The sequence below is a fragment of the Gopherus flavomarginatus genome, chromosome 21 (genome assembly GCF_025201925.1).
Source record: "Gopherus flavomarginatus isolate rGopFla2 chromosome 21, rGopFla2.mat.asm, whole genome shotgun sequence".
NCBI classification, from domain to species: domain Eukaryota; kingdom Metazoa; phylum Chordata; order Testudines; family Testudinidae; genus Gopherus; species Gopherus flavomarginatus.
Window position 1 is genome coordinate 14080646 of NC_066637.1, and position 24182 is coordinate 14104827.

General features: G+C 43.9%; 1 protein-coding gene across 6 annotated transcripts in view; it reads left to right on the forward strand.

The window, feature by feature from the left end:
* The window catches only part of KAZN (kazrin, periplakin interacting protein), a 729684-nt gene that overhangs the window by 537201 nt on the left and 168301 nt on the right, over positions 1–24182 (forward strand). Inside the window, exon 1 of one of the 6 annotated variants that reach the window (XM_050931546.1) lies at positions 8977–9070. The exons of 4 other annotated variants lie outside the window; for them this stretch is intronic. In XM_050931546.1, coding sequence (XP_050787503.1) covers positions 8995–9070 — 76 coding nt within the window. In that variant the 5' untranslated portion in view covers positions 8977–8994. Of the gene's footprint in view, positions 1–8976; positions 9071–9353; positions 9543–24182 lie in introns of those variants that run through there. One more of the 6 variants, XM_050931547.1, reaches the window with a different exon arrangement.

The following is a 24182-nucleotide window of genomic DNA, read 5'->3' on the forward strand; positions in this document are numbered from 1 at the left end:
TAACTAGTTAGGAACTGGCAAGCAAATTTGTACAGGTGGTATCATTAAATAAAAAGCTGACCACCTTGTCAGCCCCTGCTATCTATATCTATATAGATAGACACAGTACAAGAGAGCTTAGTGGTATTGGTTCTGCAGATGTGACTAATGCTAGTTAGCTAACAAAAGCCCACAATTAGTCAGTGCCACAAACACACAAGCCCAGACCTTCCTCCAGTCTTAGCCATGTGACCTTTTTTCCCCCCCTGGGAGGAGCCTAGCACCTTTGATATAGGTTGCAAAGAATCTGTTCTTGGGCAGGTTCATAGCTATGTAATTGTAATGGCACAAGTATTGCTGCGGAAGCAGAACCACCCTTGGATTTGATTGTGACGCAACAGGCAGTAGTGGGAGAAGGGCACAGCACATTTATTCACATCTCAGTGTGACGTTAACAACATTGGTCCTCCTCTGTCAGGGACAACTGGGACAGTTGGGACAACAGTAACCGGAGTTTCAAGTGCATGGTAAAGACTTACAGTGTGGACAGGCAACATCGTGTTTCCTTGTACCAGGTTTCAGAGCGGTAGCCGTGTCAGTCTGTATCAGCAAAAACAACGAGGAGTCCTTGTGGCACCTTAGAGACTAGCAAATTTATTTGAGCATTAGCTTTCGTGGGCTAAGACCTACTTCATCAGATGCATGGAGTGGAAAATACAGTAGGAAGATATATATACATAGTACATGAAAAGATGGAAGTTTCCTCAACAATTCTAATGAGATAATTCAATTAAAGGGGGCTGTTATCAACAGGAGGAAAAATCACTTTTGTAATGGTAATCAGGATGGCCCATTTCAAACAGTTGACAAGAAGTTGTGAGTAACAGTAGGGGGAAAATTAGCATGGGGAAATTTAGTTTTTAGTTCTTGTAGTGACCCATCCACTCCCAGTCTTTATTCAGGCCTAATTTGTTGGTGTCCAATTTGCAAATTAATTCCAGTTCTGTAGTTTCTCATTGGAGTCTGTTTTTGAAGTTTTTTTGTTGAAGAATTGCCACTTTGAAGTCTGTTGTTGAGTGTCCAGGGAGGTTGAAGTGTTCTTTGACTGGTTTTTGAATGTTATAATTCTTGATGTCTGATTTGTGTCCATTTATTCTTTTGCATAGAAAAAAGTGGTTCGGTCTCTATGCAAAATAATTTATGTATATGAATATATGTGTTTTATTATGATGTTCTGAACAGATTTCAGCAGGCAACATGTCAGAACCCTGTTATAGGGAACTAAGCACCACTACCTCTTACAGAAAACACTGGCGAATGGCATGCATTAGCTCTGAAATGGCTTGTCCTCTTTTGCTGGATCTGATCCCATAAGGTTTTGGGGTGTTTTCTTCCACCACTGTCTTAAAGTCAAGACAAATCCTGTGTGGCTCACCAGCACCATGGACCAGATTCTGATCTCCGTTATGGTGGTGCAAATCCATAGACGTGAGTGGCGTTATCAGTGTAACTGAGCTGTCCTGTTGGTGTGGGGTTCTGTGGACTTCAGCACTCCCTGTTTAGTCTGGACTGGGTTAACTGCTGTGTGGAGGTGGGGATCTGAGTTTAGCTGCTGGTGCTCCGGTGCAGATGCACTTGGCTGTTGGAAAGCCAAGGTAACCCTGCATGAAGAACTGCAGATGACGCCTTCGAACACAATGCATCAGTAGAAGGGTTATGCAAACAACAGGAGATGGGAGGTAACACATTGGCGAGGGATATATACCGGGATCAAAGATTTTCAGGCTCATAACCTGCTCAGTGGTATTACCGGCTTGTCGAGATGATTTATGCAGTGAATGTCCTGCCAGCCGTGCTGCCGGCAGATGTTTCAGCAATAGCAGGTTTGCCTTGAGGGTATGTGAGGTACCTAAGGCTAAAGATGAGAACTCTGAGCAGCTGATCAGCACATGCATTGTGGGACCATTCTTCTCAGAAGTACAGCTCCTCTGTTCAGGTAGCATTACTCCCTACCTGGCTGATAGGAGATCAGAAACTGCATCCTGCTGTTTTCAGAGGGCAGCTGGGGTAGTTCAAATACCTGACTAATGGCTGTACTAGCTCCATTTACAGAGAGATTTGGAGGCTGTAGAACTATGTGGCAGGTCTGCAGTCTCTGTGCTTGTTTCTACTTTTCCTTTCTGTTTCAAAGCATTAACTTTTCCGACATACACTAGCAACTGTCCTGTAGAAATCTGAGGCAAGTGCTGTCCAAACCGTTGGCCAGCCAGTGAATCCAGGGGGGAGAGAACAGGCCTTTTCTTTTGGGATGGAGGGGATGAGGCAGAGTGGCATCCAGGACTGCTGGGTAGCAAAGAGATGGAATATCACTGGGACTAGGGGAAAAGGCAGAGCCACTAGCAAGGATTGAAGAGACAGTAGAACTTGATTAGGGACTGAAAGGGGCGGGGAGATGGAAGAGCATCAGGGACTGAGGGGAAGGGGTGATGTGGAGGATCAATAGAGAATGAGAGGAGGGTAACGGAGGGAAAGAATCAGCATGAAATGAGTGGGAAGACGGCGGAAATGAAGCATCAGCAGGAGTAAGCAGAGGGAGCATCAAACAGAAGGGGCTAGAAACATTAGGAAAGAATAACTGGTGAAGGATGAACAGGATTTGAGGGAGGATGAAACACTGATTCTTCTGTTCCAATGGATACGGAGAGAAGGGGAAAGTGAGGTATGGGATAGCAGGGCAGGAGGGGAAGAGGAGAGAAGGAAAGCAAGAGTGGAGAGAATCTGAGATTGGGGGGTGAGGCTGGGAGAGGCCTAGTAGGAGAGAAGAGAAGATGGACGCAGAGCTTCAGCAGTGACTGGGTCTGACTGGAGGAGAGGAAGGAGAGAGGCAGAGGAAAAGGTTTGCTGCCCGAGGGGTGTGATCATTGTGTGTGCCGAATGTGGCCAGATGGGGTACCTGCTGCAATGTCACTATTAAGGCAACCAGAAAGTGGAGGGGAGGGAAACTCAGCTGTGGAAAACACGCTGCCTTTTGCCACGGAACACCTGAAAGGGTTAAGGCCGGATACTAGCAGTCCTTTGCTGGGGGAGCTTCGACTCATTTGGCATCAGCAACGCAAGTGATGTCAGCACGCTCCCGGCCCTTTTTTTCCCCAAAAAGGGAATTCCGGTGAAATTGGCCTGATTTCGCAACGTATTTTGATATCACCAGAACAGCACATTCTGACAGAATATGGTTCCATCGAAGTTTCTCCAGCCAGTGCTGGTACTCATCACCCTGCCTTATGTGTATGATCCTGCTAGTCTGGAGTGCCCTCAATGCTCACTGAAGCCAATGGGCAATTAGGGGCTATCCACAGCTCACAGGACGGGACCCTCAATGATCTTGTGAATTGCAGTGGATGGCTTGCGCTGGGAGCGCCTCGGGGTGGATCAAACCTGCCTTGACCCTTTGTTGTAATAGTAACAGGAGCGTCTGTGTATGTGCAGTGTTTTCCTACAATGTGATGTTCTTTGCCAGCATCACAGCTGCTCTCCTGCAACTTCGGGGATTAAAGACGAACCGGGAAAAATACTGTAGAATTTTGAACAACGTTGCTCTGTTTCCTCATAAAACTCTTTGGAAGTGGGTTTTGTTTTTGTTTTCTCATTTTAATAAGAGCCAGCTCTGACCATCTGCCTTTCTTGTGCTGTCTTGGCTGGTGAGTGGTGTTTGGCTTGGCACCGCCAGCCTGGATTCTGACATGGTGGACATTTAGATGTTAAACAGAAACATTTTGTTCCGTATGCATTTTGAAATGACTTTTCATTTAAAATGTTTTATTTGTTCTGTATTGTATCTGCTACTGTAATACAATAATTTTTTTTAAAGTCAAAATTGAAATGAAACGTTTAGGTTTTCTCAAAAGGTAACATTCAGTTGACCCCAAATACACAAACAATTCTGAACTTTCCTTCATGGAGAATTTCGAAATTTTCCATCCCATTCAGAATAAAGCCAGATTTTGAAATCTCAAAATCCTTCACGAAACAGAACTTTCATCCTCCACGCAGTTCTTCTGAGTGACCATGACCTCCCATTAGAGTAGCAGCTGTCCAGCACCTCTCAGGATCAAGCCCTTACTGTCTTGTAGTCCCATGGCTGGGAATTCACTCATCTCTGAATAAAAGAACAATGTGTGCAATCTCTGCTCTGCAATAGGCTTCCTGTGCCATGCTGGGCAGGTCCATTAGCCTCTGAGTGCCTCAGTTCCCCATCTGTACATTGGGTATAATAGACTTGCCCTGCTCATATGGGTGGGGTGAGGATAAATACATTACAGATCACAAGATGTTCAGAAACTATGGTGAGGGAGGCAATGGTAATACCATAGATGGATGATTAAAAACAGTAAACCAACAAAAATTAAACCATAACAGAATATGATCAAGACAACCTTTTGGACGCCTCTAAAGTAGCAATAATTTAAAAGAGGAGAAAACAAACCCTTCAAATTTTATTTCTCTCCCTATTTTAGAAAATCCATCTCTCCAATCTAGAGCAGATTAAAATGACCAAATTCTTTCTCAGCCCCTGGGAAAGAGGATGTTTCAAATGGAAACTGCCAATTGACCTTCTCCCCTAGCTGTCGCCAATCACCTCTGTTGCCTTCTTTCATGTCAGCGTCAGGTCAGGGCGACGGGTCATTGTCTGACCCGAGTCATAACAAGAAGAGAGCGGGGCCTCGCCTGGGAAGGCAGTAATTCCACATCCTAGATTTCAAACCCTAATGTGGAGACAGTGAGGGTTTTTTTGTTTTTTTTCTCTTTCTCTCTCCCCTCTTCCTTTATAGTCAGTAACTGGTTCATAACCGTGGTGAGCCCGGGAAATACGGGTGGCCCCGCATGGGATCACAGCCTTATTTACAAAGAGCAAAATGAGCTCACATGCACAGCTGCTGCAAAAATGTGTGAAGTCAGCGTGCAGCACGGAGGCTTAGGAATGTTAGTCTTGAGTTGCAGACAAGCCCCATACATAATGGATCCCCTGTCTGTGGGGGCTGGCTAGACAGCCTGTTTCGTGTCAGAAAGCACATGTGGCTGGTGAAGGGTTCTGAACCAAACTCTCAGATCCAAATGACTCTGGGCTTTGAAGGTTGTTGGTTCTGAATCTGAACCCTGTGGCCCAGCTCTGTTGGCTGGCTCGATGGAAATACTCCAGCTGCCCTCAAAGGGACAGTGCAGGATGCATCTACCAGTGTCCTAGAGCTCCTCCTGATTGTAAATTCACAGCCGGGGAGAGAGGCCTTGCAACCGACTGCAAAAAGTTTCCAGGAAGGCAGTGTGATGTATGCCTTCAGTGGTCCTGTGGGGCAGAGAGGAGACAGGACTGTGAGGTGACACATCCAAAGGTGATCTTTACCTAGCCTGCTGGATGTTGGACTGTTGCTGATGATACGCTATAGGCTGTTACAGGGAGAAAGGCTGATGCCTGCTCTGAATGACGTAATCTTATCGACCAGTGCCCCTGAAGCTGGTGGAGAGTGAAACGGAGATAGTGCTCCTAGCAGAAGAAGCAGGAATGAGATAAATATGACCCTGATTTTGGGAACTGCTCTTACTGTTTAGTTAGGAGATTTGTGATGTGCACGGCTCAGATTCTGGGGCAGATGTGACTGAGGTATAGAGAGACACGTCTGCAGGAGACTCTTGGAAGGGAGACGTCAGTGATAACCACTCCTGGTTATATGCCCCCTGTCCTGACTGTGTGAAGACGGGGATATAGAAGAAAAGGTTTTGACCCTTGGTTTCATTCCATGCTAACTTGTTGCATTCATTGCAATGGGGGCGCATGGCTTGTGATTAAGGCACATGGGACGGGGACTCAGGAGATCTGGATTATGTTCTTGGCATTGCTGCTCACTGTGTGACTTTGGACAAGTCGATTCACATTGCTGTGCCTCAGTTTCCCCATATACTTACTACCATGCAGGCTGTGAGGCTTAGTTCACCATCGTTGGCAGCTTGGTGGCTGGAAAGGGCTGCAAGTGGGCAATATACTGTGGTTATTTGGGTTTCTGAGGCTATTGTGTAAGCTCCTTGGGGCTGAAACGTTGGCTTCTTGTGGCGTTTCTACTCTGGACTCAGCTTGCCTCGAGGGGAGTGACCTCAGCAGTGTTCCAGTGCCCATTGGGATGGTGCAGCCTAGTTAGCTGCCTCTCATTGCCTATGCCTAGAGCTGGCCCTGTGGGAGTGGGGAAGATTGTACAATAAACCAGATGAGCTATTTTGTAAGAAGTCTGCATGTTGTGAGCTAGACACAAAAAGTGTCAGGTCACCTTGACTTGGCCAATCCACAGACCAGCCTTGAGTAGCTAGCAGGACAACTGTGTGAAACAGGGTCATATGACCTCATCTCAGCAGCTGGACTGTGTTTGCCCGTCCGGGGTCCTAACCCATCCAATCAATCAGTATTATTACTCCACTTTGACCATTACAAGGTGCAATAAAGAGACATACCTAAATCCGTGCACCCCAAGTGATGTCTGTCTTCTCCACCTGTTCGACATGGCAGATAAATTACAAATAGGGCCTGGTTTTGAGGGCAGGAGCTGTAAAACATCCTGAATGATAAAAACAAATCATGGCAGAAAATGTAACAACTTGTGCCTGTTCCCTTTGACCTCTTCCCATTCATATGTGGCCTCTTCAGCCTACAACGTATTTTTACCCTCCCGTTATATTATATAGACACCTTTCCACTTCCCTCTCCTACTCTATTGCTGTGGTATTTGTTCCCCCTCACTCCCATGCCGTCTTCTCGCTTTCCGTTGGCTCTTCTCCTGCCTTCCTGCTTGGTGACTGCCTCCTGTAGCCCATCTATGAGGTGGAATGCACGAGTAGAGCCATGTACCACTGCAAACAAAAATTGCAAATGAATTTAGTGCTAGTGAAAGGGGACAGGGTAGCTGCCCTAAACAAATGCCGCTTCAGGGCCAGCGTCAGCTTTTTTGCCGCCCCAAGTGGCAAAGAGAGGGAGGGAAAAAAAAGCCGCGATCGGTGGCGCTTCAGCAGCTGCTCTCCCGCACTGCTTCATTCTTCGGTGGCAATTCGGCGGCCAGTCCTTCCCCCTGAGAGGGACTGGGGGACCCACCACCGAATTCCCAGACATGCCGCCCCATTCCATGATAGGCCACCCCAAGCACCAGCTTGCTGCGCTGGGGCCTGGAGCCGGCCCTGCTCTTCACAACAGGTACAGAGCTATATCAGTGGCAGGGCAAGCTTCCCCACCCCCACAGCTACAGCTCGGGTGACCAGATGTCCCAATTTTACAGGGACAGTACTGATTTTTGAGTCTTTTTCTTATATAGGCTCCTATTACCCCTCACTGCTGTCCCGATTTTTCACGTTTTGCTGTCTGATCACCCTAGCTACGGCAGTGTGCCAAACCTGTCCTGGAGACCCCATTTCCAGGGGGAGTTCAGGCTCTGTGAGCCATTCCGTCCTTGACCTCCTTTCTGGGATAGAGTTGCCAGTGGGAAGGGATGGGTTTGTGTGGTGGATATTTATCCACTAGAAACTGGTCTGTGAAAGTCTGCTATCAAACAGCCAATAGCTGGTAACAGCTTTCAGTCACTACCAAACTAAACTGGAGTCAAGCCAGTCACCCACAAGGCTGGATAGTCCATTTTCGTGAACCTGAGTCATCCAGTGTCTCATGTACAAGACAGGGTGACGTGGCTGAAGCTAACCTCCCTGTGCCTCAGTTTCCTCACCATTGTTATTAGCAACGTAGCTGCACTGTTGGCAATAATATGGTAGAGAAAGGGCTAGTATAGACACAGTTATTGTATAGGTAGGACTTGGAGAATAGTGTATAGGCAGCCTGCTGCCGCTACCCTTCCTCACTATTGGTACTGCCGTAGGGAAAGGGATTGTCTTCATGGGGACACTCATGAAAATGAATCTGAATCAACTTTTAAAATTGCATTAAACCTCTTTGTGGACACTCTTCTTCAGAAGTAAAGTGACCGTAATTTGATTTAACTTAGTTCACTTAGTTCATGAACTTTAATTCTGAAGAAAAGTGTTCAGTTCACACACATATAATGTGGTTTAACTAAGACACGTTCAATTGACACCCTTAGTTCATTTGGATTACTTTTACTGTGCGCCCCTATGTAGACAAGTTCTTAGGCACACAGGTGCCTCATCCTTATTGAAAGTTGATGGTAAATTGCCTAGGTCACTTTTTTGAAAACTAGAATTAGGGGAGCCTAAGTCACTTTGACACTTTTGATACCTAAACACCCCAATCAGTGCAGTCTCTACCCCCAGACAGCAGAAAGTTTCAATAGACAAGACAAGCTGGGGGGGGGGGAAACTGAGGCACAGAAAGGGGACACGACTTGCCCAATGTCTCTCAGCAAGTCAGAGGCAGAGCTGGGAATACAACTTGTGTCACCTAGTCTAGTGACCTATCCACTAGACTATGCTGCCTGCCAAGTTATTGATCCTCCAGTGTTATTCATAAGAGTAACCTAATAGAGTTCATTAATCACACAGGAGCTGCAGAGTATATGACAGATTTTGATTATATTGACTTATTTTCTTTGAAGAACAAGTTGGAAAGGGAAGAATCCTTCGCCCCAATATAAGGCAGCTAGTGCTGAATTCTCTCCCTCCTGTTTTCTGCAAAGTGTCACCGACAAGGTCATCTACAGGACTTGGCAAAAAGTTGACCCGGTGAGTTGTGGTGACAAGAATTAGCTCAGAAATCAGGAGTTAGGGGAAGGCAGAGAGAGATGGTGCCCAAAGAGCTTTTAAAAGCCATGAATTCTGACCTCTCTGTTCTGTGCACCTTCATTCTCTGCCTAGAAACCTCCCCGGGGTGGAAAACCACACCTCCCTGGCAGTGACATCATGCTAGCACAGTCAGCAACCTGCCAAGGGGTCAAATTCCAAGCCGCACAGGTAGAGCACACTGCACTTCCTGCCCTGCCGGGGAGGAGTCAGGGGAAGGAGAGTGAGAGTGACAGAATGCAATCTCCAGCCATTCGCAGGGCAGCCAAAAAATCTCCCAACATGAAATCGGACAGCGAGGAGAGCAAGCCAGGTATGTCTGTCCCAGTTGAACTGCACTGCCTTAGATGCAGGTTAGGAGAGTTTGGAACAACACTTGTGTGTGCGTTGGTGAAAATTGCTGATTGAGTGAGTCCTCCTTTCAGGCCCTGCCTGTTGTTTGGGTCATTACACGCCCAGTGATTTTTCCAAGCTGATTGTTAATTGAGACAAACAGTCCTCCAGAATTCTGGTTAGTTGCTGTTCCTTCATTCCTTTGCTGTTGGGGAAAGTTCTGTGTCTGTGGGAGGAAAAGGGAAAAAAAAAAAAATCAGCAACCCTGTCTGTTAAATGCAAGCATGTGTGGGCTGCAGATGTTCAAAGGGAGCTGTGTGGGAAAGTTCTTGCTTTTAAAACTCGTGAATGAGTGGTGAACTCGCGGAGTGGTTCTTTTAACCAATTGAGGCTTATGAAGAGAAAGGCCAGACGCGATACCTCTTGTTGGTCACTGGAATATTAAAAGAAAGGTAAGTGCTCAGCCTGGGAAGCTGATTCCAGGAACAGCAGCCGAGAAAACCAGTCAAATATGTATGAAATATGACTGTCCTATTGCTAGTTTCAAAACTGTAGTGATCACTGTACGGTGATGGGATTATAAAATACAGTTTGCGACATGCTTGGCTTTAAAGCAATGGAGAGGCAGTTCATTCTTTGCCTCGGGTAATCTTGCTCTCTATCTTTGCTTCTGATGAGGCTGGTTGCAGTTTCATTTAATGCACATTAGGGCTTTCTTTTTTTCTGAACTGTTTAAGACTATTTGTAAACTCCCCCTCTGATACTGCCGAGTTGCTCAGCAAATGGGTTAGAAATAACTGGCTTCTTTGTAGTTTTTATACTCTCAGGTTGAAAGATTGGCTACAAATGGGGAAATTTCTGCATTTTTCAAACCGAGCACCACCACCAACTCGGAAGGGGAAACTACAGTGCTGAGAAGATGCATGTGCTGTTAGGTTGATTTGTGTATAGTTAGCCCATCTCAGGTCATTACAGAAACCTGAGAAGAGAAGTTTAAGGTTATAAACTGCTTGCGAGCAGACTGGAAGTTTACAAGTTGACCCTCTGTTTGAATTGCATGGTGCTTGTGAGTAGTTCAGATGTGGGGCTACAGGAAGGTGCTGGAGACGAATTGTATCCAGGCTGCCTGAATTGTGTATGAAGTGCGCACTCCTGTGGGATGAACCTGTGGATCAGATGAAAATCTTAGCATAAAGTGCCCCTAAGAAACTTGGGCCAGCTCCTCAGCTGATGTAAATGAATGGAGCTTCATTGCTCTGGCCCTTTATTTTGAATGGAAAATAATTCTGAGTCTTTGCAATATTCCAGTTTTCCTGCCTTATCTCCCATATACTCTCCTCTCTCCCCGTTAGCCCTATCCCAAAGTGCAGTCATTATGAAACAGTCTGTGGTGGACTCTGTCCCACCGCATAAGGAACCTGCCAATTTCCATTCAGACTTAGAAGGCTGGGAATGTGTAGCCAGAATGAGAATCTGATTGCCTGAACAGTGAACACATCATCCTGTTTGTTTGTTTTTTTAAAAAGCAGATGCAGTGAGTTGGTAAAACAGGAACCGGGCAGTGTGAGTTAACTTGCAGTGTAGGGTTTGTACAAGGTTCAGCCGCTTCGTGCTGAATAGAGGCTGGTGTGACTCCCGTGATAGTGTGATAATGTGTGTGTGTTATCTAGATGTACTGCTGTAGTTGTAATAGTCTACATTGCATCTGCAAGGGTGCATATCCCTATATAGAGATATACACGTGCACTGTGGTTGTGAATATAATTTCTGAAAAATCCCTGTACACAAGATTTGTAGAATGGTTTAAGCTCCTGAAATCAAAGGAGCTATAGATAATAATCCTATGTGTGTGTGCGCGCATGTGTCTGTGTACACACACACACACACACACACACACACACAGGATTGTAACATAGTTGACCGTAGATTTGACATCATGGGTGTCACCATGCTTGACAGCTTTCTCTTTTGGAAATAATGGGGATAAAACCTAGATCTTCCTGGTCTAAAAGCACAAGAATCTTACTGCTTGAACTTCAGCAGAATTCTTACCGGTTGTTAGCTGTATAGGCCATATGACATACAGGTGGGCAATCTTGAGACCAACCAGTAGCGCGGGCAGTTCGTTACAACTTTAGTGCTGTGGCTTATTACGTTACTCCTAGTGTTGTCTGTGATATGAGACAGTTTAACATCGTATCTGTAGTACTGAGAGTCTTTCTGGAACTTGAAACAAGACCAGACAGTGCTTTGAACAGAAATATTAGAAGCTTTATATTATTAAAAACCCTAAAAGGAAGGGTTGCTGTTTGGATTTGGCTCTCAGGTTCCAAGAATCAGGCCACTTACTTATTCAAGTGTCTGAATATGGAGTGAGGTGCCTCATTTTGGGATGAAAGCGCTCAGCTTTGGAAGGGATCCTTGAAGATATCATTGAAAGTCAGTGGGAGCATGACACCTGCTGCTTAGTCTTCAGAGACCTTGACCATTAATCCTAGTTGATGTGGTAAGAGGGACTAAATCAATTTACGTTCCCATGTGAACCCCCTAACATTTAGTGGACATTTGTAGATTCTTATTTTCTCCAATAATTTACCTCCCCCCTGTATTCAAGAGATTTTTAAACATGGTGCTCCTCCTGCACCATCTTTATATAGTAGTGCTTGATCCTCTCAGATACTGTAGTCAATGGGCATTGAGGGCACAATGCAGGATTAGGATCTTAGTTACTTTGCTTTTTAATAAGCAATCCACATGAAATTCCTGAACAGGTTAAATGTCCTCCATTTCCCCTCTTCCCCCGTTCCCCCCATGTGAATTTAGTTACAGTCTTAGAAAGCTTATTAGCAGCTTCGGTCAATGTCTTCCCCCTATTAGCCGGTGTCCGTTAGAGATGGACAGGCCAGGCAAGAAGCGAATGTGCGTAGTTCTGGCACTGCCCAAGCCTTTGACCCATGCAAATATTTCGGCAGTTCAGTGGTTTCCTCTAGAAATTTCTGGCCCAGCATAGCTGCCCATTTAAGTTTAAGCCCCACTGTCCATGGATTCTGCAGTGATCTCCTCCTTCCATCTTTCCACCTGCTCTGTTCCACTGCCTGAAAGCCTTGCACTCTGTTTGCTTTAGAGACTTTCCTTTGCAACTCATCCTTTGTATTCCGCTTTTCATGTGGAATACTTCAGCTTTATCCTTAACTTTAAAAGGACCCTCATTTAGACTTTAGTTTAAAAAATTACAAAGACTAGATCCAAATATTTCCATGACATTTCTTTTCATTATAAAGGAAACTTTATTTGCTTGCCCCTGCAGCAATTTGCTAGGTCAGGAGAACCTGAAAGTAAGGTTGTCTAGCAATTGACTAGAGGCAAAACCGAAACTGACTAGACTATTTTATTAACCGCACTTGAAACCTCAGCTTTCAGCTGGGAAAGGCATTCAGCTTTTATGCAAGTAGTTCGTGAGAAATTGCCTACTTAAAATTAGCTCAAGACTGAAGTAGGAGTGGGGATGAAAGCAAGATAGTAATCAGAATGGTGTGATTTTATAATTTCATAAGCAGGCCGGGGGGGACCAGGGTAAATGCTTTCAGGCCAGTGAACCTTTTCCAAGCAGTGGTACTGATTATTAAAGAAAAACAATGTGTTTAATGTGGCTCACAGTTGCTTGACACGCCCCATCTTATATGTATTTGATTTTTCTCAGCACTATCATAAGCCAAGAATGGCCTCAGCCCATTCTGTCTCCTTGTCTTCCCCATTTGTATAAACAGCACAAGAACACTCATGCATTAATTCTGAAATTATGTTCAAATCCACTGAGTGATAAAATCCCCCATAGCCAATGTTCATGCCTCCTTATAGGCCTCTCTTTAATCTGTGAAAGTGTTTCTTGCACCTGCTTTTCTGAGCTGCTGGTGCGGGGAAGGAGGAGGAGAAACCTCCTATATGACCATAAAACAGCCATTATTGTCTTTAACTTCCACCCAAGCTGTGCTTGGATCCTCAGCCAAAATAGTGTTGTCTTTTTTAGCATCCCCTTGCCACTATTGGCACCACTTACTCTGATCCATTTTGTCTATACTCATCCATAAAACAGTTCTATCCTTTTCTTTTAAAATTCCTGCTTGCTCTCTTGACCCAGCCCAGGCTTAGTTCGCATAACAATAAATTTGCTTATTCACCTTGAAAAACTGTTCCTTGAGCTATGCACTCATCCCTGTAATAAGTGATGATAAACTTTTCCAAACCCTCTTTAGGTTTAAATCCCCCTCCTCCCTCTGACAATGTTTATTGTGTTGATTAGGACACTGTGGAGAAAGGGGAGGGTATGTTTTCATTAGGTGTTTGTAGAGAGGAAGGCTGATCCGCTGGTTAGGGTGCCAAATAGACCGTGGGAGATCCAGATTCCCTGCTCTGCCACAGATAGATAACCCGTGTGACCCTGGGCAAGTCACTTAGGCTATGTCTACATTACAGCCTATTGGCAAAACTTAGGTCGCTCAGGAGTATGAATATTCCGCCTCCCTGAGCATAATAAATTACATCATCATAAGCGTTCGTGTGCACAGCGCTGTGTTGGCGGGAGAAGCTCGGCATAGCTTCTGCCGCTCACAGAGGTGGTTTTTTATGCCGACGGGAGAGAGCTCTCCCGTCAGCACAGAGCGTCTTCACCCGATGTCTTTATAGAGCGTCTTCACCTGCAGCGCTGTACGTATAGACATGGCCTTAGTCTGAAGATAAATACGTTTAATATTTGAAAACACTCCGACACTGCAGTGCTGGGGGCCATAGAACTATGACAGATGGTTTGTATATACCTAGCACAATGAGACTCCCGGGCTCTGATAAGGGTCTCTGGGTGATACCACAATACATATAATAACAATAATAATAAGAAGAAGAATTACCTTCTATTTAACCCTTTACTCTCGTCACCAAAATTCACTGTTCTCATCTTTACTAATCAATATGCTGTCCCAGCAATTTCCTCATATTGCAGATAGTGCTGCTCCCTCTGTGTGATTGAGTATGGACCCTCTGTGATATCCTGTACTGCTCTGTGTTATCCATAAAGAACCACAAAATGTTGTGCTCTGAGAGCCACCCAGCTGCACATTCGCACCTCTACATCTATTTATAAAATATCCACTCTTAGCAGCAGTTGGTAATTTATAGAAAACACAGTTGTGCATCCCCTTGCTCTATTTCCAGAAAACGTATCATCGTTTGTTTTTCTTTTTAATGATCTCTGATTGTTCCTCTCTCAGGCCATGTCCAGACTAGGAATTAAAATCGATTTTAGATACGCAACTTCAGCTACGGGAATAACGTAGCTGAAGTCGAATTTCTAAAATCGAGGTACTCACCAGTCTGGACGGCGCGGCATCGATGTCCGCGGCTCTCCGCGTCGATTCCGGAACTCCGTTCGGATTGATGGAGTTCCGGAATCGATGTAAGCGCGCTCGGGGATCGATACCCCGCGTCCAGACTAGACGCGATATATCGATCCCCGAGCAATCGATTTTAACCCGCCGATGCCGCGGGTTAGTCTGGACGAGGGCTCAGTATCTCGCGTAAACACCATAGGCTGCTCCCCGGGACTAGCTTGTCAAACCTCTCCTGCAAGAGCTATAACTTTTGCCCCAGCAGACTAATCCAAGTCCTGTTAACTTGGTCTCTCTTGTGCATCTCTATTGGAATGTCTGTGTACCCAGTGCAGCTTATATCCCTGTTTGTCTTTGTCTTGTTTATGTCACAGAAGTGGTCGTGAAAGCTATCAGATCGACTGCGTCTGTGCATGAACTTGAAACCATGTGAAAGCTGTGTGATTTTGAGTTAATCGTACTGCGTCCTAGTTCAGGCTAATCTAGGCAGATTTATGGGTTTTGCATCAAAACTGGAAATGGCTTAAATGCAAAGTGGACAAACTTCTCCAAGATTTTTGGGTGTTCTTGGATTAGGCACTCAGGTAGGCCTGTTAGAGATATTGAGGGGCTGACCAAAAAGTTTGCACTTAATGTTTCAGAGCATTTTGATGAGTCTAAATAAATACATTGTGCTTTCCATTGGGGGATGATCTCAGAGGAGTATGTCTACACTGGAAATGCTACAGCAGCACAGCTGCAGTGCCAAGCTGTAGACACTACAAGTGTAGACACTACAGCGATGGAAGGGGCTCTTCCATCTGGAGGTGGTAGCCAGCTTGTTGACCTAATGGGATCGGCTTAGGTTGGCTTAACTACATTGCACAGAGCATGAACTTTTTCTCAGACTAGAGCAATGTAGTTAAATGACCTAATTTTGTAGCGAGACAAAGTGCATGAGATAATAGCTATGATTGGTCCAGCATAAAAGATATTGCCTCCCCCACCCTAATATCCTGGGATCAACACGGCTACAATAACATTGCAACTAACTTTGTACCGTAGACCAGGCCTCAGTGTGCTTTGCAAACATTAATTAAGCCTCACAACAACCTTGACAGGTCACTAACTCTTATTACCCCATTTTACAGATGGGGAAATGGTAGCTTAGAGAGGTTAGAAAATAATTTTCGTTAAGATCACACAAGAAATCTGGGGATTATGACCTGGATCTCTTGACCTCCAGTTAGCCATAATACTAGATTCTCCCTCTTTTTAAATGGAGGGCTGAGGGGGGGACCAAGTGAGACTAAACCAGAACAGAGGAAGTCTATTAACAAATTATGTAATTGGATATGTATGGCATAGACTGAATACATGGCGTGGGATGCTATAAAAAGTGTATTGCCACTTGTCTTGGAGAGACTAGCAGAGCGTACTTGTGGCTCTGTGTAATGTGGTCATGACAAAATAGTAACACTATAAACTGACCCATCACATCTCTTATGTAGCACTTCATAGGCCTTTTTTTCATGGGTATTGTCTGCTTCACTGCCTCTGCTTTCTTTGTGTGAACGTGATTTCTTTCTCAGCCAGCTGAGAACATTTAAACAAACAGCTCCAGCAGGAATGGAGGCACGTCTTGATCAGTGTCTTTGACATGATCATTTAGGCTGTGTATTCCTAATTACCCATAAACAAAATATTCCGTCCAATAGCAAATTGCTTGATGCAATAAAGGATTGCACACCTTATCTGTGGAGTTCATTTCACTGTCTGTGTGAGATTCCATTATGAAACACATAACCAGTAATGTGGTCTCAGAAAAATATAGATCAGTTATTTCCAATTTGGTCACCAAACTCTTCCATGTTTAGGTGGCTGAAATTAAGTGGCCTGAACTTCAGAAAATCCAGAGCTTCTACTGAAGTGAACTCTCATGGTAAAATTTGATCTGTTGCTTGGTTTTCATGTGTTGTGGAAGTCAACCAGTATTATTTCTGGCTCCCGCTTAGCTGAGAGTGTTACACAAAGCCTGCATGTGCTCACAGAAAACTTAAATTTTTAATTTTAAAATATCCTACCATCTGTTTGAGTAACATTTTGTATTCAGTCTGAGTTAAAACATATGGACAAAGACAGTTTTTGAAAGGCTTTTTGTTTTTCAAACTTTATTCTTCAGTATTACAAATTGAAGCTGGCTGAATGAATTTCAAAATTCTAATGACAAAATGGAAAAATAATCAGCATTTTCAGGATTCCTTTCCCCTTTTTTCCACCAACTCTGTTAGCAACCCAAACACAACCACAGTGTGCTTGTAGAGAAGAGGCAGTGTTTCCATAGAGCACTGGACTGGAACTCTCGGGAGACCTGGATTCTGTTGCCAGCTCTGCCACTGGTTTCCTGGGTGACCTTGGGCAAGTCACTTCACCTCTCTGTGCCTCAGCTTCCTCATCTGTAAAATGCTATGTTCCTTGTAAAGCACTCTGAAATCTACTGATGAAAGTGCTATATAAGAGCTGGCTATTTATTTCTTTATAGTATTTATGAAGCCAGGGAAAGCAATTGACCTAACTAGTTTAACTGCCTAACTTGACTGAATTTACTCTTTGTATTTCAAGGTTTTTAAAAAACCAACAACACTACATTAATGCAGAGTTAAGGTTGCTTGGCATTATGGCATTCCTTTGCAGAATGCTGAGTTGAACAAAATGCAAAATTTTGAAAATCAGGAAATGCAGAGTTAAGGTTGCCCATTTAACCTTAACTCTACCCTCTTTCAGCAATGTTCCGAAACACCTTGTTAACATACATATCTTTATGCTGCCAACCCATAGTCGTTGAAATTATATGACTGGAAGGGACCTTGAGAGATCATCTAGTCCAGTCCACTGTACTCATGGCAGGACTAAGTATTATCGAGACCATTCCTAATAGGTGTTTGTCTAACCTACTCTTAAAAATCTCCAATGATGGAGGTTCCACAACTTCCTTAGGCAATTTATTTCAGTGCTTATCCACCCTGACAGGAAGTTTTTCCTAATGACCAACCTAAACCTCCCTTGCTGCAATTTAAGCCCATTGCTTCTTGTCCTATCCTCAGAGGTTAAGAAGAACAATTCTTCTTCCTCCTCCTTGCAACAACCTTTTATGCACTTGAAAACTGTTATCATGTCCCCATTCAGTCTTCTCTTTTCCAGGCTAAACAAACCCAATTTTTTCAATTTTTCCTCATAGGTCGTGTTTTCTAGACCTTTAATCATTTTTGTTGCTCTTCTCTGGACTCTCTTGCCCACATCTTTCCTGAAATGTGGGGCCCAGAACTGGACACAATACTCCAGTTGAGGCCTAATCAGTGTGGAGTAGATCAGAGGAATTACTTCTCGTGTCTTGCTTACAATGCTCCAGCTAATACATCTCAGAATGATGTTCACTTTTTTTGCAACAGTGTTACAATGTTGACTCACGTACAAGCTCTTGACTTCCTTTTACAACCCGTTCACTCTCACCCACAGAATCCCATCTAACACCATTAAAGGACAAAAAGGAAAAAAAATGGTTTCCAGTCCACCTTCCCTCTACCCTATTTAAGCAATTCCTCGATATGTACATGCTCATGCTGACCCTTGTCACTGAGATTCTGGAGGTACCAGAGCCTGGCATACACCCACACACGTAGCCAACTCCCCCAAAAGAATACCACATGCATATAATTTAAGAACAACTTCAGAGCCTTTTACTCCCTTACACTTACTCACAAGATATCATCACAGCCTACTCTTTCAATTAACTATCATTAAAGCATTAAGATCATCTCTCATTCCACCTCACTGCTGACAGAATCCCTTATAATAAAAGCTTTATGCCCTGTTACTGACACAACCTACACAGTACCCAATAGCAGTGATACATACAGCATCCTGAAGGTACCCAGGCATCTCTTCCCTTTCCAAACACACACACGCGGGTGCAAAACATAAATCGCCTCTTATCACACTCTCAGCTCTGTCACACACTGCAAAGTAATCCACACATCTCACAAACACACCTCTACCAAGCAGAGCAAACTACCGCCTGTGCAAGTCAGTAGAGCGATGCATGGCACTGACCACACTTGCTCTACGTGGAGCACATGGAATCATAGAATCTCAGGGTTGGAAGGGACCTCAGGAGGTATCTAGTCCAACCCCCTGCTCTAAGCAGGGCCAGTCCCCAGACAGATTTTTTGCTTCAGATCCCTACGTGGCCCCCTCAAGAATTGAACTCACAACCCTGGGTTTAGCAGGCCAATGCTCAAACCACTGAGTGATTCCTCCGCCCACATGCCGATAATAAATGCTTAGACTGCTCTCATATCCCAGCTCGCTACCGACAATACCCTTTGGTATAAGACTCCAGTGCCTTGCTAACTGGGGTTTTAGGGGTTATTAATTTTCAGGGTATTTTTAGCAATTTTTCACTCCTATGTAAATATCCAAAAATCAAGGGGTTTGCCAGAGAGGGGAGCTTTTCCTTTGCTGGGAGAAGATTTTGTTTGTTTTTTAGGTGTTTCCCCGAATTCTTATCTACATAGGATCTATTTTAATTTGTATTATATATGTAAGAAATGACTTAAATGTTGGTTGTTATTGACTCCCTGCGTTAGCATTCACTGTGTTTGTCCCTGGCAAGTTTTACCGTAATCCTGTTTCAAACAGCGCCACGGTAAAGCATATTAGGAAACCTTTCATGCTCATCAGCAGGGTCGACACGGACCTGTTAATATGCGACATGACAATGCCCTTTAGAAATCACACCCCCATCGTCGATAAGCAATTAGATACAAGGCAAGAAGCAGGGACTTCGCCTGTATAAACAAAGTGCACTGGGAATGGAGTGAAGTCAACGGAATCTCAATAACCATTTCTGATGTTTTTCATTGTTGATTGGCTAAACCCCAATTTGCTTTTTTCCCCCCTGCTCTCGGGGTTTTTTATTGGTGTTTATCTGTTAAAACCTAAAATCAGAAGCCCTAATTCAGCACTGAAATGATGCCTGCTAGGTTCCAAAGGTAAAAATGCAGCTCTTCTTTTTGCTCACACAGATTGGAGGGTGCAAAACATGGATTTAGTGGGGTGCCGTGCACTGCCTGGAGCAAAACTGAATTCAGTGCAACCCCAAACCGCACTCTCTATTGCCCTCCACAGCCCCATAATGTCCCTCCTTCTCATTCTCAGGAGGCATTCATGTGTCTAATTTTTTCCCCAACAATAATTTTATTATGTTCTCTCCAAAATAAAATTGCCGCAGTGACTCACAAATTGTCCAGCCTCCAGCCACTCAGTCTAAAACTCCTTTTGTTTTAGGTAGGGACTTGTGATTAACGTATCCTCAGTTACGTTAATTGAAGGGTGAGTTGTTCACAGCCATGAAACTCAACAAGGTCTGTGATTCATGCTGCCATTAGGACCTCAGTTTAACTGTGGAAAGGAAACTTGTTTGCAGCGCCTGTGACACAGGAACCCATCTGTCAAATGGCCCCAAATTCGGATCTCTAATACTGCCCTGTGCCCCTGCAAGGCACACCAAATTGCAAAGCATTCTGCGCAACCTTTGAGATTTAGAGCACTTACAAAAGTTAAGCCTTAAGCATATAAGGTGTAATGGAAACCCTCTAGCCATTTTTCTGTAGTGGGCCATGCACACTGTAAAAATGTATATTTTCTTAAATATTGTTCTCAGTTTGGGTCCCCCAGAGATTTAGTGGGTGTGATGCTCTATCTGGGGTAAAACTTGACAGACTGAGACCATTTGAACCCATATCACATCCATAGTTTGATCTCTAGCACTACACACAAAAAACCCCCAAAACCTAGAAACTTTTTGAAAAATGGCTATTGTTTTGGGGCTTATATCTCTGCAACCCCTGCTTCAAATACCCCAAATTTAGGTCATTATCCCTGCTTTGTGGCACACCAAATTTCAACAGAATCCAACTAATCATGTTGGTTTTAGAGGATGTGGAATGATTAACCTTTAAACAGAAGTGGCAACCTACCACTCTAATAGTCAGCATAAATGGAGTAACTAAGTCTGATTTCAATATACTTTTAGACCCAATACGCCTAATTTTAATCACATGTGGGGAATGGTGTATCTCATGTGCTTAGGTACATCACTGAAGCAAGACCCGAGTTCTAATAATCAAACGTGTTAGTAACATTAATGAGATTTTTTTTTAATCTCTTGTTTGCCGGTCCATGCTTTCCCAACCGATGATCATTCTTTTAATAATTATTTTTCATGACTTCCCACGTTCTAACTTTCCTCCCAAGCAGAAAAAAAAAAGTAGTAATAGTTTTGAAAGAGAATCAAAGCTACTCTAAGAAGAGTAGAGAAGGGAAATGGAGGGGAGATTTATTTAGTCTAATACTTGCTAACAGATGGGAATCCACCTATGCTGCCTTCTGGTCATGTTGATCTTGAGACTGCATACCGACTATCGTATTATCTCTGCAAAGCATATTAGAAAACTGGATGTGTAGTGAGACTGTATTACCGAGTAGTAAGTGGCATGAATTTCCTGTAAACAGTCCCAACCTCGTACTGTACACACTGTCTTTGGGGATGAGATATAAAGTCCTATCTCTAGGTGGTAATTAGTGATGACTTTCTCCTTGCCATCCATTTTTCTTCTCTCATAGACTCATAGACTTTAGGGTCAGAAGGGACCAACATGATCATCTAGTCTGACCTCCTGCACAAAGCAGGCCACAGAACCCTACCCATCCACTTCTGTAACAAACCCGTAACCTATGTCCGAGTTATTGAAGTCTTCAAATTGTGGTTTGAAGACCTCAGGCTGCAGAGAATCCACCAGCAAGTGACCCATGCCCCACGCTGCAGAGGAAGGCGTAAAACCTCCAGGGCCTGTGCCAATCTGCCCCGGAGGAAAATTCCTTCCCGAACCCAAATATGGCGATCAGCTAAACCCTGAGCATGTGGGCAAGACTCACCAGCCAGCACTCAGGAAAGAATTCTCTGCAGTAACTCAGATACCATCCCATCCAACATCCCATCACAGACCACTGGGCATACTTATCTGGCGATAATCAAAGATCAATTGCCAAAATTAAGCTATCCCATCATACCATCATTTCCATAAACTTATCAAGCTTAGTCTTAAAGTCAGATATGTCTTTTGCCCCCACTACTCCCCTTGGAAGGCTGTGCCAAAACTTCACTCCTCTAATGGTTAGAAACCTTCGTCTAATTTCAAGTCTAAACTTCCTAGTGTCCAGTTTATACTCATTTGTTCTTGTGTCTACATTCACTGTTTGGCACCGGATTTTCCTCTTCCACAGAAGAAATGAAGGGAGGTGGGGACTACATTTCTCTGCATTCAAGTGCTGAATAACAGGAATTTAGGTCCCAAATCAGTGTGAGCTCTTCACTGCCCGCTTAAAACCCATTGACTTAAAGTTAGGCACTCATACTGCCGTGCTTTGAGCATAGGCCACGGACAGTCAGCAAAAAGTATGACTTCCGCTATTCAGGCTGGACAGTGCAGGTGTGAGGGAAAGATTGTACCGCCTCAATAGCTTGCTCCCAGAGTATATTTTCAACAGACATGATGTAATGAGTCGCCTTTCTGTGACCCTGCGGGGTCAGGTACAGCACACTTTAGCCTGGATCCAGCTGTAATGGTTATGTCAGTGATTTACACACTAATCAATTCAGTCCCTTCGCTACACTACAGTAGCTCATTTGAATATTTGGAGGACAGTCTTGATACGGATTTTTAAAGCCCTGGGTTACATCCTGCTTTCTTTAATCTACAAGCATGGTTGAATTCAGGTCATATTTCCCCTATGAGCTCTGGGATTGAGTCCTTGAGGTGCTGAGCATCCTCGTTTGCTTTTTCAAACCAATGGAAGTTAAGGACGCTGAGCACTTCTCAGGATCAGGCTCATTATTTGGAAGGTCTGCTGGGTGAAATTGCTGCTTGGTACATGAAGCCGCCCCATCTTGGTCATAGAATCACAGTAATAGAAATGTAGGGCTGGAAGGGACCTTGAGAAGTTATCTAGTCCATCGCCTTGTGCTGAGGTAGGACCAAGTATACTTAGACCATCCCTGACAGGTGTTTGTCCAACCTGTTAAAAACATCCGACGATGGGAATTCCACACCCTCCCTTGCAAGCCTACTCCAGAGCTTAACTATCCTTAGAGTTAGAAAGTTTTTCCTAGTCTCTGACCTAAAAGCACATAGACCTTATCAGTAACTTTACAGAAAAGACAGGCTCCAGTTTGCATTTTCATAAGTCCCCACTACACGGTGTGTGTTCTGTAGACATTCTTCTAGCCTAAAGTAAATTGCTAAGCGAAAAATACTACTTTTATGCAGGCACTGAAGTCAGTAAGAGCCCTGCCAGCATACGGGCTGAGAGATATGGCCCAGTGACCTGTTGTTTAGGTTTGTGCATGAATTGTATCCATTGTACAGTTTTAAAGCTCCATGAGGCTGAAACTGAAATGTCTCAGTGCAAATGTTCAGTTCTTTTATTCAGTACATTACTGTACCTCTGGAAATGTCCCCTAAACTACCCTACCTTGGCCTCTACAAGATAGACTCTGTTCTCTGATCCCTGACTCACATCGGAGAATCGATTCCCATCACACACCCCCAACAACTTTCATTCTAGGACGTTGGTTTCCCAAGCATGGGTTTTGTGAAAGGGAATTGCTCATGTATGTGTTTTAATATACTTTTTAAAACAAATGCACAGAGAAAAATACACCCAGAAGCCATGTCAAATGGGTTACACAGATTCCTTTAAATATAAATTCAAATGGGGCCAGATCCAAGGCCAACCGAAGTCAATAGAAAGGCTTCCATTGGCTTCAGTGGGCTTTGGGTCATGTCCACAGTTCATAAAGTGTGGGTAGGTGGTTCTTTTTTTCTTTTTTAGAAAAGTTCTTGTGCTTTTGTAGAAAGGAATGGGATTGTAAAGACGCAAGATTTGAGACTTCATTCCTAAATGCCCTTTTTTATTCAAACCTTTTAAAAAACTATTCCATTATTTACATAGATAAATCTATAATCACCAATCAGGTCTTGGAGCATAAAATATCTGGAATCCTTCTCATAATGCCATGTAAGTTTAATTATGTAAACTAAAATATAGTTAGCTGTTAATTATTTCAAAGTTAATTGTAGCCTTCATCACTTGGTCTAGAAATCTTTTATATGCATTAATTCCATAGCTATCTATTGATGATGTTTTCAAGAGCTGAAGCATGAACTGCCATGAAACTAGGGGCTTGTCTTCTTGCGGAAATTGACTAGCATAGTGCCAGCAGAATAATTATTCCACTGTAGCTATGCCGGCATAACTCCCCTGTGTTGACACTTTATTCCAACTGAAAGAAAAGAATGCAGAGTAAAGCATTTTAAACCTAGTGCTCACATTGGAATTGTTCCACACTGGTTTCTTGGAAAGTGTGAAGACAAATCTTATTAATTACAAATGTAAACTGCAGCTCACTCAGTTTTGTATCCAGCTGCAGCCTGAGGTTTCAGCATTGATTTGCCGTAAGTTAATGCTCACCTCCTTCTTGAATAGCTGATTAGGAATGATCAGCATTACTGAGAGCATCACTGCAGGTGTAAAAAGTCCATTCACCTCCTGTTTTAAAATGAGGTTGTCGTGGAATGTAGGTGAGAGAAGCTGCATGGTGCTGAGTGGGGG